The sequence below is a fragment of the Sesamum indicum genome, linkage group LG15 (genome assembly GCF_000512975.1).
Source record: "Sesamum indicum cultivar Zhongzhi No. 13 linkage group LG15, S_indicum_v1.0, whole genome shotgun sequence".
NCBI lineage: Eukaryota > Viridiplantae > Streptophyta > Magnoliopsida > Lamiales > Pedaliaceae > Sesamum > Sesamum indicum.
The window spans coordinates 7149532-7162231 of NC_026159.1; the positions used below are offsets into that span (position 1 = coordinate 7149532).

Sequence of the window (12700 nt, forward strand, 5' to 3'; positions counted from 1 at the left end):
CAAAATATTACCCACAAAGTGAGACAACATGGACCAATTGGAGTTAAGTATGAATCACGTAGTTACAAAACTGTCCAAATACAGCAGTAATTATTGTACACAAATTAGTTGGACTCACGACATAATTAACAGAAGTGTAAAGGAGTAAGCAGAGGAAGGATTGATTGGCTGATAAACTAGCTCATCAATGTGGTCACCTAAACAGTATCCCATATATGTACAGTTTGCCAGAAGAAGAGTTACAAGAAAGAGTGAACTACTGAAGAGTTGGCGATGAGCCCTGAAAGGAGACCAACCAAGACTGCACTATTATAAGTCGTTGGTTCAGCTTGCGCAGTGTTGTTGCGGGAGTCGATGTAGCTATCGTTTTGAAATGGTCCTCCTACAAGTGCTCCGATTGCTACATTCGGATTGGGAGCTGTTGAACTCAGCCACATGAATCCATCGCTGCAGCCCGTTTTGGCATCTGTAGGGATCGAAGCACCCCTGTGATGTACGTATTGAGGGTAGCTGCTTCCGTAGCCCACAAGGTAGCTCATGTTCATTGGATTGTTTCCTAACACGTAATCCGCCTGAGGAGGTTGAGATTGTAAGATCAAGTTTTGTTCAAAAGTCAATTTCTTGAGACCAATGAGGTTTAAGTATCCGTCGTCTTGTGGCATCTAAAACCAATGTTCTTGAGTATGATACACAGTTTTCTGTTTGCATCTTTGTTGCTAAAATGTAACTTCTACGGCATATATTTGAATCCATGCAACATGCAGAGAAATGTTTCCTCATGATTCTAAGATACTGATACACTACGGCATATAAGGAGACTGTTTTCCACTGTTCCCTATAAGCGCCCCTAAGACATAGTTTTGATGACAGAATTACCTGCATGATGGCGAGATTTCGTAGGTCCATTGGCTCATAAAGCTCTCCATCACAGTACAAATTTCTTGTATGAGAGGTGAGCATATAATCACTATATACAAGTGCCAGAAATGCAGAGGCAACCGGGTATTGTAGAGCATCCCACTCCCTCACCCATATTAGACCACCTGCATCAGAGTACAAAACTAAGACGAATGCATTGGGTTTGAGTCTTTAAGAGGCTCCACATTCTCCTAAAATACGTAGTTACGTACCTTCGGTTCTATATGATGTTGCTGATGATGAACTTGACAGAAGCCCACACATAACAACCTCAGCCGTTTTTCTATACAGCTGGAGAGCAATGTTGTCTTCACCTCGAATCTCTTTTGACCCAAAAAAGTTCACTCTGGATAGCAGAACCTGACCGTGGAAGTTACAATGCACACCGTTTAACAGACAGACAGCAGAGAAAGACATAAAAAACACCCTTTAGCAAAAACAAGAGCAATGAGACCTACTGATGCGGGAGAAAGCGAGCTTCTTATTCAAAAGTTTAGTGGTTGTGTTACCTTTTTTCTTTTTCTTTATGAGATATTGGTGTTTAACAATGATTTCAATGTGGGGTAAAATGTGCTTAAGCGCATAAATAAACCTGTTTGATGCAAACTTTCAGCTTCAACCAGCTGACTTAGAATTTTTTGCTGTTCCAAAACTGAATAGAATTCTAAGAATACCTGAGTCCCAGCAAGTTTGTCATCCCAAGAAAACCATGTTGGTGTTCCCCAGTTAGCAAAGAAATTGCCTTCAACAGTCACATACGTCAGATATGACTCATCTCCAGTCGCATGATAAAGCCAAGCTGCCGCCCACAAGAGCTCGTCACCGAATCCACTCGAGTTGTAGAAGTCCTGGACTTTTGGAATACTGATGCTGTAAGATCCTCTATACGAATCCGCAAACGTGAATAGTTTATGAGCATGGTCGAGAAGCAGCATGGAGTAGGCAGAGTTGGTGGACCGGAATACTAAAGAGGCAGAGGCCATAGCTGCTGCAGTTTCTGCTGCGACGTCTGATCCAGGATAGGATGTGTTCACTTGTGTTAGAGGTCTTGTTTCTGTCATTGCTTCAGGTCTTTCCCAGCATTTGTGGTCCAATTCAGGGTCTCCCACCTTAACACCAAAATAAACATAAACAAACTTATCAGTATTTTCTTGCAGGTCATACAACACGCTCCTTGTGAAAACACTAATAGGAAAAAAAAACACCGAGAAAAAAAGCGAATGTAACCCCCTAAATTTTTGAAAAAATGGCAAGATGAGCCCCTAACACGTGATGCAATGAGCTTCTCTTTAAAAATTTAGGGGCCACGTAGCCGTTACTTTTTAGGGGGTTTTGTTGCCTATAGTGCTTTCAAAGGGGGATACAAAGCAATTGACCCTTTCCTTGCACAGGACATATGCTGGGAATACAATGGCTAAAGTTTCAGCAACTAGTCGTCTAACAAGCTTGAATGTGTTTTTGACAACTGAAAACACTTTAACACTGAATATGTTCGACCACTATGATTGATATAGTTCAAAGTTGTGGTATGAGTCAAATATCAGTAAGTGTTGCTGAACGTAAAATGCAGTGTATTGTGATATATACCGGCTACATAAAACAAATGCATTTTAGGGTACTAAAAGTTTGATAAAACTAGGAAAAAATTCTGCTCATCCAGTTCAGTACATTGAAAGAGAAATAGAAGTATCAAACTTGAATTTATAACAGAAAACAATTCATTAACACAAGCAAACTTTCATTGTAGCATTTAAGAATCGTTTAATTTCATTATCGGTTGTAGCATTCAAGACAACGAGATAGTATCAAATATTACCCGGTAATGTTGTCCTTTCAGATATTCTTGGGTCAGAAAGGCAAGCCAAACATATACTGAGAAACAGTTTGTTTTTGTAAGACCAGGTTGGGAGAAGAGATTGCAAGAACAGAGAGGAGCATAATAAAAAAAACCTGCACATAGAAGAGATTGGGAAATGGATGTGCATTGATGAGATAGTCAGTGATCCACTTGAGGGAATCCTGAGCGTTTTCCAGCTCTTTCACCTCTTTCATATGGTCTCCGTACTCAAGAATAGCCCATGACAAAACTGTAGCAGTGAATGCCATTGGAAATCCGAACTTCATCAGATCCCCAGCGTCATAGAGCCCTTTCGACAGATCCAAATTCGCGTCTTGTCCATCTTCCAACCCTGAATCCCCTCTCCAACTAATCCTATTCTTCACCAGCTTACCAGCTACACAAAACACACACACAACTCTAGGATTAATCAGTTGTAGCCCATGTAAAAAGGGTAGTTATATGCAACAAACTACTGTAAAAACACTAATAGGCAAAACACACTGCTAACGGAAAAGCACCAAACGACTCATAATACGAGAGAGAGTGAGCTTCTTCTTTAGGAGTTCAGGGCTCCCGGTACTGCTTTATATTGTTTAGATGAGTTTTGCTCTGTTTTCACAAGCTTTAACACCATGTTAACAACATGCACATAAGGTTCATGACATTACAACATTGTATTAGGCTAAGAAGACATACAAGAAAAAGAGGATCAACATTCAAGACTAGATGCATTAACCTTACATTTCTGGACATCGAAAAACTGTAGGGCAATGGCTAGAGCATCAGAATACTTTTCAACTACTCCTGGATGCCTCCGAGAATGATGAAACAAAACATTCAAATGTCCGAAATTCCTTCCGAGAGTGATGTAAGAAGCAGCGATGACTAGAGTTGCAATAGCCAGCACAAGAAGCCACCATCCCCATCCTCTGGCGGCCTTCAGCTTTTCATCAGTTCCCATGCATTCAAGTTGCAGAATCCTGCCCATCTAACGCCATCCTCTTGGACTACCAACGATCAATATATTGAGTTTCTTGCACTTAGATTGTTGCAGTGTGCAAGTTTCTTGCATCATATGATGTCCCATTCCTACCAAGAAATCAGTTGACAGGCCGGCAGTTGATACCGTTATTGGACAAAGATCGAATCTGCTGAGGTAAAACGGATAGCCCGGCTTGTCGTTTTTCATGAAATAAGAGTGAGGTTGTCTTCTAGTGTTTCAGTATCAGTTTGAGAATATAAGAGTGAGGTTGTCTTCTAGTGTTTCAGTATCAGTTTGAGAACAATACGGAGAGAATCACAGAGATATATATTTATATATTCTGTTGCTTGTTTTGTCTGTCGTTGATAGCAATATTACAACTAACACGTGGAGATTCCAAGCGATCTCATTTCATTAGAATATATGTCCAAACACCACAAAAAGATAATATATATTCATTTTGATATATTAAGTATTATCATTATTAATTTTTTATTCAAAACTTGCCATGTGTCCTCCAAAATTCTCAACATGAATTTTTTAAATACTTCATTTTGCAACGGCTTTTCAAATGGTTTGTATAATTTAAATTTGTACCGACCTTTGGAACAACCTTTGTAACGGCCTATTGAAATAAAAAATCCCACCACCCTTTTTTATTTTGCCGCGATTAATTTCGTATGTAACGGCTTTTAAATTTGGCTGTTACAAAATTTCTTTTCCCTCCATTTTTCCCTTGGCGTCCAAAGTTTGCCGTCTAAATTGTAACGACCATTGTAATAGTCTTTTCATTTTTTGGTCATTTCAAATTAATAATTTTTCTTGAAAATAAAATAATTTTTTTAATTTTAAAACACAATATTATTTTGCAATATTTCATTATAAAACTCTTGATTATATAGCCTCTTATTCATCAGTCTCGTAGTCCTCGAAGCTATCTTTATCATCTTCATTATCAGTTTGACCATGTTGCGTCCACGATGTACCTGCATTCTACTGATGTGCAATCGAAAGATCGACAATAATTTGTATACCATCAGGATCATAGAGATCGTACGTCTGACTATCTGTAGCAACTTCAGGGACTGGTACGACTTCTTCCGGCTGATATGGGATATCAGTCTGCCAAGACTTGGTTATATGGTGTGAAAATAATGTGCCGACATGAATAAGTACGACCGTACTGCCGGTGTGTCGCAAAACCATTTGTGCACAGACCCAACCTAACATTATGCGGCTTTTATACAAAATTGAGATACGTCTGGTTAAAATGCTTCTGAGCCTCTGCATCGGATGGATGGATGATGGGGAATAAGCGGCAGGTACGTAAGGACAACATACGGGTACTTCTTGCAGCGTGAGTCTCACTCTCGGGTCGGCTTGTACCTACCGTCTCCACAAAACTTGCAGTATTCCAAATCGAAGTTGTCTTTTTAGTACGACATACAACCATTCTTAAACTTATCAATCTTCTCAATGGGTAAATCCAAATCCTTTATCAACTTTTTCGTGCTATAGTAATCTCTTGGCAGGGTGTGATTGAGGGACAATATTTTATTAGCCCATTGAGATATTCGATCATATGATCGCTCAGAAATATGACCGTCGGCTTGACATCCACCAACTCAGTAATAGATGCCAATTGAGATTGGATGCAACCGTTCCACAATAACTGGTTGACAACATGCACTACATCATAAAAACAGTCTGCCAACCCTAACTCATAATCATAGGGGTCACCGCACATAATAATATGAACTAGGACCAACATTAATACGACAGGACCTCGTACCATCATCAGGCATACCATTGTGAGAAGAAGAAGAATAACACGGCCCGACTACATAAAAAACCATCATTTACGCCCAATCCATTTGTTGTTCATCATCGGTGTGAATAATTTCCCTCGATCATGAGTAGCTGGGATTTGCTCCTCCGACACTGAAGGGGCAGTCACAACATCGCTATGAAAAGTCTAATTATAATATTCTTGCATAAATCCACGCATACACAAGTGATAACTGACATCGTCGGGTGTTCTGAACTTTGTATTTTTTGACTTTCGGTAAGAGCACCTAAATTTGTCTTCATCCATATGTCCACAATGACACTTAGCTATTTTATGAAAGTCTTAACCCCATACTCAAACTCCGATGTAAGACCTGCCTTCCCTCGGAGGTTCTTATCATACATCCATCTCCTCAGTTCTCATAACATGAGTATATATATATATATGTATATATCACTATATATTCACATGTATATATATAATTATATAATTCGACAACCTATAAATTTATAAATATTACATTACACTATTTAGGTTTACATAACATATGAGATCAAAAATCATAATAACTAAAATAAGTAAACTACAATTGATTTAATTAAACACAAAATGATTAAATTAGTCGTTGTTACCTGGTCAACCAACTTAAGAGATGATCAGCAGTTGACGGTCCAAAAATTAAATAATTAATAATCAACCTGATTAATTGTATATGCACGAAAATTAGAATATTGAGAGTGTGTGTGGTTAATAAGAATCTTTACAACAAATGAAATGAAATGAAAATAATTTGCAAAATAGTTATATATAATCTATTTTGTAACGGTCTTTCTAACGGCTTTTGAAATGATTAAATTAGCTGTTAAAAAATGTAATTATTATCATGTTCGCCTTTGGAATGGCTTTTTTTGTAATACCATCTATAAAAAAAGCCGTCCCTAATGACTTGATTTTTGTAATACCTTCTTATTGTACTTTTTCTTGTTGTTTTTGTCACAGTAAGTGTAACGACTTTTAATTTTTTCTTAAGACCATTATAAATATTACACACCGTTTCAAAAATAATAGATAAATAGTAACGCCAAGTATATGTAATGTGTTTTTGTAACGACTGGCATAATGCGAAAAGTTGGCCGTCCCTAATTTCAGAAATCATTACAAATTGTAACGGCTTTACGGATACAAAAAATTATAACGAATTCTTCAACAGCTTCGACCATTACAAAGAAAGTAAATTTTTATCAGCCTTTCCATGATGTCATTACATCCAACTCTTTACAAATACATAACAAAATTCGTGCGTATGTATAGCCGTTACAAATCCTAATCTTTTTGTAGTGATTATCCAATCACTCTATTCAAAATGTATTTAGTATAATATCTACTGAGCCTATCACAATCTAACAATAAAATTATCATAATACTAAATTTTTTATAATATATTTTAAAATATAAAAAATTATTCATATCAAATTTTGTGGCACACAACTAACGAAAATGAGAGTGAACCGTTGTGAGTTTAGTAGGGTCAAAGGCTGCCGCAAAATCTTGCATGGTGATTGGATTTGCTTTTCGGGTGTGTTGTTTTATTTTATGGAAATAGAGAGAAAAAAACAAAAATAAATAAGTATGTTTTGGAAATAATGTATGTTTGAATTTATTTTTATAGATAATTTAAAATATAATTAAATAAATTTTGCACCTCAGAACTATGCATTTTGTCTCATTTACATCCCTAAAATATGAAAGGTAACAAAAACATCCCTGATAAAATAATTTAGCATTACGAGACAAAAATGCCCTACTCACTTACCACTATACTTTTTTATTCTACTTTCTAAAATATGTTTTATTAAAATATTAAAGGCGTATATAGTAAGAGTAGCAACTTATAGAGCGGGAGAGTTTAGTTTTTCAGTTGAGGTGTATATATATATCTGATTGTATCAGTCTTCTTCAAGACAAATTAACAGTGTTCTGGTTTCTTGATTTTGAGTTCCCTGCTTCTGGTTTTTCTTCCAAAATGGAAGTAGTTCTTCTTGAATTGCAAATCCACGCCATTTTCACATCCGGCAGCCTTGCTTCATCAGGCATGTATTTCAAGATTACATCAGCCTTGTCATCTTGATAATCGCGGAGGCCGACGAGGATAATATCACCGGCAGCAATCCAGACCTTCTTGTGCATCTTGCCACGGATATGGCACAAGCGCTTAACGCCATCGATGCCCATGGCCTCACATCTGCCGTTCCCGAGTATACGCAGGACCTGTGCGTACTCCTGGCCGTCCTCCTTGAACACCAGCTCTCGCTTCTCATCATCGGCTTCGTTCTTTCCCCTCTTCCGATTCTTACCTCCCTTTCCCTTGTTCTTCGGCATCGCTGCAGCAAAACCCTATATCCGACGGCTCCCCTTGTTTCCTTGATGAATTTCTTGATTTTTCTTCTTGATGCTTCTTATCCGAGAGAGACCTGAGTTTGTTTCTTTATATTATTTTATATATATATATAGTCTCTTTCTCTCGACATGGCCGTTTCTTCGGTTTGTTTGTGGGCCATTTCTACATGTATTTCTTTCTGCAGCATTGTATCCTCCTGAAGGGTTTCTGTCAGAATGGTGGTCGTTATTTTGGAGTGTATACTCTACTCATTGCACAAATCATGCTGAAGCAATAGGAGACTCTTCATCAAAGGTTTTGCTTAATATAAATTTGCCGCCACCAAACCAACCCATTCATTTTCACTTTCTAAATTCTCTCGGAAGGGTTTTTCTTTTCGCTTGAGTTTCCGGCTTTCTTCTCCCATCAAGAATCAAGATTTCTTTAAACTGATCCCTCCGCCTTCTGTTCGTCTGTTAACTATTTTGTAGCCCATCTTCTCTTTCTTCTCTTGTTTTTTGTTTTTTGTCATCATGGAGCACTGGGATCCTCAGATTTCTTAAGAAATTTGTGAATGTTCTTGAGTGATTTCTTGATTTTTTTTTTTTTGTTCTAAATTGATTTCTTGAGGTTTTTTCTATTTCTTTATTTATTTTTTGATTTTCTTGAGTGTTTTTCTATTTCGTGATCTATTCTGTTCTTTCTTTTTTGTTGGTTTTAGACACGATATGTGGAGCAATAGTTTTACTTAACAAAATCTTGAGTTCTTAATTTTTGGCCCCTTTGTAATTTCTTGATCTTTTTTTGTTCTAAATTGATTTTTTGAGGTTTTTTCTATTTCTTTATTTATTTTTCAATTTTCTTGAGGGTTTTTCTATTTCGTGATATATTCTGTTTTTTCTTTTTTGTTTGTAGTTTTACTTCACAAAATGTTGAGTTCTTTATTTTTTGCCCCTTTGTAATTTCTTGATTTTTTTTTTCCCTGAAATCCTCCTTATTTTTTGCCCCTTTGTCAATGTCCTTGTCCTCGAATTCACTGTATTTGTTGCTAAAAGTATCTAGAGTTTGTCGATGTCCTCGTCTCCAAACTCAATGTAATCATCGCCAGGGCCATTATCCTCCTCGTCAAGTCCACCAGCAATACCCTCATTAAGCCTAGTGCTCTCTGTAAAGAATAGCATCTGAAGTTGAGCTGGGTTGCAGTCTGCAGAGCTTGAAGAAGAAAGAAGAAAAAGTAAAGAGTTTTTACTTCACAGAAGAAAGCGTATTGAAGGCCCTGCAAGTTTTGCTTTGACAATACGTTTTTATTAGTAGCTGGTTTTAATCTCGCAATATTAAAGGCGTGTATATAGTAAGAGTAGCAACTTATAGAGCGGGAGAGCATCAGTTTTTCAGTTGAGGTGTATATATACATCTGATTGTATCAGTCTTCTTCAAGAGAAATTCACAGTGTTCTGGTTTCTTGATTTTGAGTTCCCTGCTTCTGGTTTTTCTTCCAAATGGAAGTAGTTCTTCTTGAATTGCAAATCCACCGGCAGCCTTGTCAGGCATGTATTTCAAGATTACATCAGCCTTGTCATCTTGATAATCGCGGAGGCCGACGAGGATAATATCACCGGCAGCAATCCAGACCTTCTTGTGTGCATCTTGCCACGGATATGCCACAAGCGCTTAACGCCATCGATGCCCATGGCCTCACATCTGCCGTTCCCGAGCATACGCAGGACCTGAGCGTACTCCTGGCCGTCCTCCTTGAACACCAGCTCTCGCTTCTCATCATCGGCTTCGTTCTTTCCCCTCTGTTCTTCAGCATCGCTGCAGCAAAACCCTAGATCCGACGGCTCCCCTTGTTTCCTTGATGAATTTCTTGATTTTCTTCTTGATGCTTCTTTTATCCGAGAGAGACCTGAGTTTGTTTCTTTTTATTATTATATATATATATATAGTCTCTCTCTCTCGACATGGCCATTTCTTCAGTTTGTTTGTGGCCATTTCTACATGTATTTCTTTCTGCAGCATTGTATCCTTCTAAAGGGTTTCTGTCAGAATGGTGGTCGTTATTTTGGAGTGTATACTCTACTCATTGCACAAATCATGCTGAAGCAGTAGAAGACTCTTCATCAAAGGTTTTGCTTAATATAAATTTGTTTAACTGCCGTTCTATCTCTGTCCAAATTCTACAATTATGCCAGGTTTTTCGTACTTGTCTGGCAACTCAGAATGCTGGAAGTGTGTCTCAGAATGTTAATTCTGTTATGCTGGACCCAGATGTCGATTATATTTTACAGACTCTATGCCCCACAGTGCAAATGCCAGGACTTCGTAGTATGCTACAAACTCTCAGTCCAAGGCCAGATAGAGGAAATTTACAGCAAAGTGATGCTTCGAGAATGATGCCAAGGCCAATATTAGAACCTCCTATTTCAGACTTCAGTATAAGGCCAGGACAGACTTCAAGAAGCTTGATAACTGCACCAATATTTGAGCAAGAGTGTCTTGTTGTGTATCTTGTGCTGTATTACCGTCTGTCTGTTTCTTAAGGTGAAGGTGATTATGAAGACTTTTGTCCATTACCACTTCTCAACGTTCTCATTGATGTTGCATCATGGTCCTTAGATATTCATAATGGTGGTTCACTTGGACTTTAGAATAACATGCATGAGTAGGCAATTCTAGTAATCAAGAAGCTTGCTTTATGCTTCATCTGGCATAAGTGGTAGATCTGTGCCAAGCTAAATAGACAAATTTCTCTTGGGATTGCATTGATTTTAGAAGAAACTATCTCAGTAAGGGAATGGGAATCATGCAACATTTAGACAATCATATTGCCAGCACTGAGTCATTTGAAGTTCGAATATCAGGCATTTCTAGTATTTCTGTACTTAGCGCTATTGCCAGAGGATGCTATTTGTGCTTTTTTCCTTTGACCCTTCTAGGTACTACCAAATATTTTGTTTGTTCACGTTATGTGTAGATCATCTTACTCCATTGTTTATGTTATGTACTTCAATGTGAATCACTTAGGTGAATTGTTTTTCTTAAATGCAAATTCTAGGTACAAAAGGAAAAGCATAAAAGAACTGCACAAACAGCTTCACAAGTGTAATGAGCAACTGCAACAGTTCAGCCATGTGAACAAAAAAGCGCTTGATCAATATGTTAATTTCACAGAGCAACGAGAAGACCTCCAGAGAAGACAAGCTGAGCTGGATGCAGCTACTCTTCTTCTGCAGAAAATCAAAGAACTTATATCAGTTTTGGATATGAGGAAGGATGAATCAATTGAGCATACGTTTAAAGGCGTGGCTAAGCATTTCCGAGAAGTATTCTCCGAACTTGTGCAAGGAAGGAGGTCATGGGTTTTTAGTTATGATGAAGAAAAAGGTTCGTGATACTATCATCATAGGTCAATTTCAGTGACAGCTGTTATTTGCTGCAACATATATACCACTATATTCTTTTAACTGGTTCTCTTAAACGATTTAGCTGATGAAATGGTTTTAAATTGCACACGTTTTTAGAGGAGAGTAGTGTACCTAAATATGCAGACATAAATTCTAAAACAAATTCCGTTGCGCGCTATTATGTGGCTTGCTTTCTGTGTTGGTGAGGATAGGGGCATATGAAGTCTGGATGAGAAAAAAGAATTTCATCAGCGAGCTATCTTGCTTTGTTTTGAGTTAGCTTACCTGTTCAGAGGAAATTGTTTAGCACTCTTTTCTTTATTTGGAAATTTAGTAGCATTCTTAGTGCAGTAGCAGGAAAACAGTAATGCATTATAAAGTGCATCAGCATAAGCCATCAATAAGTTTTACATTGAGGATAAGATATTAAGTAAGCAGGGGATAGCTAATGAAAAGATAAGAGTTGTATCATCCTGTGGTTTGCTCTAATAATTTCCAAATACCTTGCCTTTTCATTTCTTAACTAGATTTCAGACACTGGTAACTTAACCACCACACTGCTCCTAATGAAGGCAACTGCAGCATCTATTGTTCTCCTTTTCTTTCTTTTGGAACTTTTACTTATGTTAAACAGGTATTCCTGTAATCAGTAATTTTGTCGTTGTTTTATAGGACAACAATGATGTTGATAATGATCAAGATGATGATGAGCCTGGCCCAGCCGAAGTAGAGGGAAGGGTTGAGAAATACATTGGTGTCAAAGTGAAGGCATGTTATTAACTTCTTCTGCAGTCTTTTGTTTTTATTCTTAATCAAGAATGTAGCTACACCTTATCTTTTGATACACAGATATCTTGTTAGGCTTTCTTCATATCTAAGGAGGGGCTTGGATAAATAAAATAGTCCTGGCTCATCCATTCTTTACATTTCTACATTCCAGTCTGTTACCTTTGGGTGGGGCATCCATTTTGTGACAAAATTATCCTTCTCAGCTGAAACTTTTGATCCTGTTGCAAAATGATATGTTTGCCTTTTATTTCTCGGCCAATTTACAGAATTACCATCAAACCCAGAAACACAGAAATCTTTCCCACAAATCCAAAAGATATTAATTAGTAGTTTATCTCTCTGGTCTCTGGTTTTTTTGGTCTGAAGTGCATTTTGGGCAGCACAGTATTTAGCAGCTGCTTTAAATAATCTTTCATCTTTCATCATTTTATATCAAGTAATGTCATATTCAAATGATGATTTAATCACAAGCCTTATCTTCGGGACATTTTTAATCAGTCAATGTACACCCCATCCATCTAAGTAAATTAGCCCTTAATGGATCAGCATGTTTTAACTTTTTATATTTTGCATAACATTTGGCATCGCCAGCACGACAGGC

The 12700-nt window shown here is 37.5% G+C and overlaps 2 protein-coding genes and 1 long non-coding RNA gene across 3 annotated transcripts; 1 reads left to right on the top strand and 2 right to left on the bottom strand.

Moving 5' to 3' along the window:
- LOC105178385 (endoglucanase 24-like) lies at positions 46 to 3820 on the bottom strand. The gene is made up of 6 exons (XM_011101850.2): positions 3500 to 3820; positions 2869 to 3152; positions 1593 to 2027; positions 1131 to 1278; positions 877 to 1043; positions 46 to 572 (listed from the first exon to the last, which is right to left on the bottom strand). Exons 1-6 carry the CDS (start codon positions 3744 to 3746, stop codon positions 240 to 242), a joined length of 1614 nt encoding a protein of 537 aa, XP_011100152.2. The 5' UTR covers positions 3747 to 3820; the 3' UTR covers positions 46 to 239.
- Positions 7486 to 8010, bottom strand: LOC105178387 (eukaryotic translation initiation factor 1A-like). Its single transcript, XM_011101851.2, has one exon. The coding sequence runs from the start codon at positions 7906 to 7908 to the stop codon at positions 7486 to 7488; it is 423 nt and encodes a 140-aa protein (XP_011100153.1). The 5' UTR covers positions 7909 to 8010.
- Positions 9711 to 11033, top strand: LOC110013174. The gene is made up of 2 exons (XR_002288365.1): positions 9711 to 10453; positions 10962 to 11033. It is a non-coding gene; the product is annotated as an uncharacterized LOC110013174 (long non-coding RNA).

Coding starts and splice junctions, on each gene's coding strand:
- LOC105178385 (XM_011101850.2), bottom strand. CDS start 3,746: ATGGGCAGGATTCTGCAACTTGAATGCATGGGAACTGATGAAAAGCTG. Junction 3,153..3,499: donor GTTTTTCGATGTCCAGAAAT/GTAAGGTTAATG, acceptor TGTTTTGTGTAG/CTGGTAAGCTGGTGAAGAAT. Junction 2,028..2,868: donor CCAATCTCTTCTATGTGCAG/GTTTTTTTTATT, acceptor TTTGGTGTTAAG/GTGGGAGACCCTGAATTGGA.
- LOC105178387 (XM_011101851.2), bottom strand. CDS start 7,908: ATGCCGAAGAACAAGGGAAAGGGAGGTAAGAATCGGAAGAGGGGAAAG.